General features: G+C 40.6%; 1 protein-coding gene across 1 annotated transcript; it reads right to left on the bottom strand.

The window, feature by feature from the left end:
• Window positions 1-401: 401 nt before the first annotated feature.
• LOC148031462 (nascent polypeptide-associated complex subunit alpha-like protein 1) lies at window positions 402-2,164 on the bottom strand. The gene is made up of 4 exons (XM_087685003.1): window positions 1,998-2,164; window positions 1,315-1,390; window positions 1,093-1,226; window positions 402-966 (listed from the first exon to the last, which is right to left on the bottom strand). The coding sequence occupies exons 1-4, from the start codon at window positions 2,055-2,057 to the stop codon at window positions 637-639; spliced, it is 600 nt and encodes a 199-aa protein (XP_087541129.1). The 5' UTR covers window positions 2,058-2,164; the 3' UTR covers window positions 402-636.
• Window positions 2,165-5,103: the final 2,939 nt, after the last annotated feature.

Raw genomic sequence — 5,103 nt, 5'->3', positions numbered from 1 at the left:
ACAAGAGCAGAAGCATCCTTTCCTGTGCGATCCAGTTTTTCCAAAAACATGGCCAACACTCTCATACACAGACAAACAGATAACGTATGTTGAGCAGATTTACCTTTGCTACATAATCAGCGGACAGCTCAACTAATGTGTCAATCATCAGTACATACAACATTTCACTCACCAACACAATGAAGCATGCTACCAAAATGTAACCCAAGATTGAATCACAAATCCACCTTCTCAAGATTTGCTGTCTAATTGGTACACTTTCCATAGATTCAAAAGAATTCTTAACAAACCGCCACCTTTTTGACACCTGAAGGATAGTGCCCTTTCCAAAAAACAGTATTTTGCAACCCACAATTAGTACCATATTGACCACTTTTTCAATAGCCAGATCCTAGGCACAGTTTCTCAACAAAACTGCAAAACTGATATAGCATTAACATGTAGCTCTCATCAATCATGAGAAAATTAACAAAGCCCCAGATCATGAGTAGAATAGATCTGAAATATTACTCTACCATTAGTACATTTATCTAGGGACAAAACTGTGTTCAGTCAGATAGTCCAGAGAAAATTGACACTAAACCACATCAAAATGCACCTCAGGACCCCAAAGCCCACACTTAGTAGCACTGATGTCTAGTTTGTCAACTCCATGATAGCAGTAACAATGTCCCCATTGGCAGACTTCAGAGCAGACACTGCTTTAGATCGTGATACTCCAGCCTGTGTCATAACTAACTCGATATCCTTAGGCTCAACACCAGTCTCGTCCACCTCTTCATCATCTTCAGGCTCAGCTGCAGATGATTTCGCGATTCCATGTGACAGATCGGGGGCTTTAAACTGTTCAGCAGCCTGTGTCTGTAATTGAGTGCTGAGGTCCTCAATTTTTGCTTCTCCGAACACAATGTAAGTATCTGAGGCTGGACTCTTGAATACATCAGGTTTTGAAATAACAAACAATATCTGTAGCATGCAGACAACCAATAGATACTTAGATGCTACAGTGTACAGATAAAATTGAAGATACATCAAGCAACAACCAGAAACTGAACGTCAATATAATGAAAAGCCAAAGACCAGATGTCTAACGTTTTTATTCCTCTTTATTGTCACTCTGGTGACACCAGACACAGGTTTCATGCCAAGCTTTTGCATTGCTTTTCTGCTTTTCTTCTCACTGCGACTCTGTTTCCCTTTCCCGTTGGCAAGGCCACCATCTTCCCCTGCAATAATGGACATAGTGGAGAGCCAAAATTAAAACGCAGTCATGTAACTATGATCATCATACAGCACACCAGCCAAGTGAAATACCATCTAGTTCAGGGGCATCATCATCATCATCATCCTCGTCGTCATCATCATCATGGTCCTCAACCAGTGGATCATCCTAACAGTGGAGAAAATGTTAGACTACAATCCCAGGAAGACACTATGGAACATCATTTAGAAGCAAATTAGCTCTTTTTAGTAGCAGAAATTTTCTGCATTGATCCAAGGTTAGACACCATGGATTCCCAAAGGGAGCACAACAGGTCAAGGTACGCAAAATCTAGAGAAAACCCCACCAGACAAAATGAAAGGGGCCCACGCACCATTATCAAAACCGTTCGACATTCAACTATAACAAAAAAATGGCAAAGGCGGGCCGCCATAAGAGACCCTGTTTCTAGTCCATGTACCAATGGTCCTGCTTAAAATTATTGCAATCAATGAGCTACTTTTCCTGCTAGTGACTGATATAAACAATCTACGAAAACGAAGGCCGGTTTGAGAAACGAATATCAGCTACCAAACTGCCAATCTGATGAAAAGCAAGCCACGAAGAGCTCGTCGAGATCCACGAGAAAATCAGGCGGGCAAATGTTAGGGTTTAAGGCAGGAAGATAACAGAAGGATTAGAAAGAGATGAGAAATTCTGCGCAAACGCGACACAAAAGACAGCTGGGAATGAGAAAAAGCGCGACGATAAGATCAGAACGAGAAGGGAAGAATACCTGGAGCTTCTGCTGCTCGAGCTCGGAGGCGAGGTCAGCAGCGCTCTCCTCGGCCGTCATGGTGTCTGAGTGAGTGTGCAGAGGCAGGAAATGCACAACCCTCCTTCCTTACACCTGGTTTCCCGTTCGCTCAGAAAGAGAGACAGAGAGAGAAGAAGAAGAAGTAGAAGGAGAAGGAGAGAGAAGGGACCAGTGAAGATCGAGGAAAGACCCTCACCTAAGCACACCAGCCTCCGAGCCGTCCGATCTTTCCCAGATCCGACGGCTGGCTTTCTTTGGCCCCTAGGGTATGTCCCTCCCAACACCCTGACTATGGTTCTATGTGGGAGGTCCGCACAATGAGTTTTAGACAAATTCCCACTCTAATACATTGGAGGTACCACAATAAGTTTTAGACAAATTCCCATTATAATTCCCAAAGTGATTTTCAATAACATCATGAGGTTCTATGAGAACGAGGGAGGGATTGCATCGCTAGTCAGGAGCAATTGGGGGCGTGCAATTATTGACAGTCCACCCTCAATCGTACTTAGCCACTAGCTAGGTATATAGTACCTCCCAAGAAGAAGCTCATAATGTTGAATACTATAAGCAAAAAAAAGGAAAAGAGCCCCTTTTTCGACATGGAAAAATGTCAATAACTTCTTATGTACCCCTCCACAGACTAGGCTCAGCAAGGCATGGGACTCTATCACATACACTTAAGCATCATTTAGCAACCCTAGCCTTCCCATCAAATATCTAAAGTGGGAATGGTGAGTGCACTTGAGTGAACATGAGAGGGTGAGGGCCTCCAATTTCCTTGAGGCCGAAGGCAAGTGGGGCATCGAGCTAAATCGTTTTGTTCTTAACCACCTTATACGCCCATGGAGCCTTAGGCAAATTATCAATCTTTTAAGACTTGCATTCTTTTTAGAACCCTTATATACATGGGAGCAACTCTTAAGAAGTGAGAGGTTGTGGAAAATCTTATCATATCACAAAGTGATGTATATCATGATATTGTGACGAGAGGGTATCTATAATACTAGACAAGCAAAAGCAGTATCACGTTCAAGGAACTTAGAGTAGTGTCCTTGGCACCCTCCGACAAATCGAAGGGCCAAAACTGACTTGAAGTATTGAGAGTGTATAAGTGTTTGATTGTTGATAGATTCATACAAAAGTGAGTGGATTGTGATGTTGGTGGCTTAGCTTGATTTTGGATCCCCTTCTTCTCTCACATTAAGCTCTTTCTTGGTTCACTTTGCTTTGCACCTATATCACATTAGCACCATGTCATTAAAACTAAGCACTTGTGTCATAGTCTTAGAAGTACAAGTTGTGCTAGTGGAGAGAGCCCGTTTCCTTCTCCACTTTGAGTGATGATCCAAGGTGGATTTATCAATGGAGTTTGTATTATTTGCGTTTAAGTAGCTTAGGTCCATTTAGTAATTGCACCTTAAGCAAATGACTTTAGAGGGCTTATGTTGTCCTCAACTAGAGCAAATATCTTGCAATCCATGTGTTGGCCTTGCTTCAAGGCTCTAATTGTTTTTTTAGGTCACTTGTTTGCATCATTCATGAAACTCAACTCCCATTTTGAACTATTCTCTAAGGTGAGTTTTTGTATTTGCATTAGTAAGGGCCATCTATGAACTCCTACTAGAAATCATGAGCCTATGTTTTTAAAGTATACAAGGGCATGAATAAGAAAATATCTAGAGATGGCGTACATGATATTTGTCATGCACAATACATAACTATGAGAACCTTTTGGAGTTAGGGTTAACACATCTTAGAAATGTATGGAAAATAGCATACATATGTGCAACTTGCATTTTCATATGCCCTCTTAAAAACATGAGATGCATTCACATAGCAAACAAGAGTTTGATCCACCATTGTTGAAAAGTGTTGCAAACTTGTTTTGGGTATCACTCGAGCTCTATTTGTTATGGCACTCAAGCAACTTCTTTGTCACAAAATGATATCTCATCTAAATGTGTTTTATCCTTGGTTGAAATATTGGATTCCTTGTTAGTTGTATGCAACTTGTTTATTTGAGTAGATGCTACTTGGATGTTTGCCAAGATCAATCTTGAGGTGTAAATGTGATCTCCATTACCAAAATAGTAGACAAGTTACACAATAGATCCTTGTCATTATCATGTAGTTCCTCCTTATTTCACTTTTAGATTGAGATGGGATTTTTGTAGATCCCACTTATTAAACTTCTACCAATGCTTTTGGCCCATTCCACATTTGCATATCAAATGGAGATCCAATTGAATTGCCTTGTGATCCTTTGATCCACGGTCAATTCTTTGTACAAGATTTCTCAAAAACCTTTTGATCACATCCGTGCAATTGCTTTAGTGCTTCCCTAGTTTTAGTAAATTGGATTTGTAGCCTTCAATTTGTCATTCTTGCTGAACTTCATATTAGCCTTCAATGGATTTGATCGTGACTTTGTTTTATCCATTTTGAAGTAGTGGAGTCGCACATTGTGCGGTTGACATCATTAGGAAGCTCACAAATCTTTGAATTCCTTGCTTCTCATTAATTGCAAGTAAATGGAAGTAGTCGCACAACTTATTCCTTTTGCTAGCAAAAAACTACAAAGAACAAACTTCGCACATTTAAAACAACAAACAAACACATAGACGCATGCACACATAGAGTGGTGTCATCATGAGAAATTGCCCTTGGCTACTCTTAATCAATCTCTTCTTGCATAACTTTTTATTTTGAATCCATCACCCTCGTCTATCTTTATGAACCAAAGCCCTAGATTTGGATCGAAGAGCCTACATGACACTTGTCCCCAATTATCCTGATCTATCATAAAAATATTTGATTCCATTATTTAACAATACCATATAAAACTTAAAACTTAGAGAAAATTTTTATAACATGACATGTTCTCTCTCTCTCTCTCTCTCTCTCTCTCTCTCTCTCTCTCTCTCTCTCTCTCTCTCTCTCTCTCTCTCTCTCTCTCTCTCTCTCTCTCTCTCTCTCTCTCTCTCTCTCTCTCTCTCTCTCTCTCTCTCTCTCTCTCTCTCTACACTATGATGTGCTCTCAATAACCCTCATTATGCATAATTCACACACACAAACACACGCG

Source organism: Lygodium microphyllum, chromosome 9 (assembly GCF_053477565.2).
Source record: "Lygodium microphyllum isolate KBCC chromosome 9, Lygodium_microphyllum_v1.1.10, whole genome shotgun sequence".
Taxonomy (NCBI): domain Eukaryota; kingdom Viridiplantae; phylum Streptophyta; class Polypodiopsida; order Schizaeales; family Lygodiaceae; genus Lygodium; species Lygodium microphyllum.
Note: the sequence above shows the minus strand (reverse complement) of the source record. Positions and strands in the feature narration are given on the sequence as shown.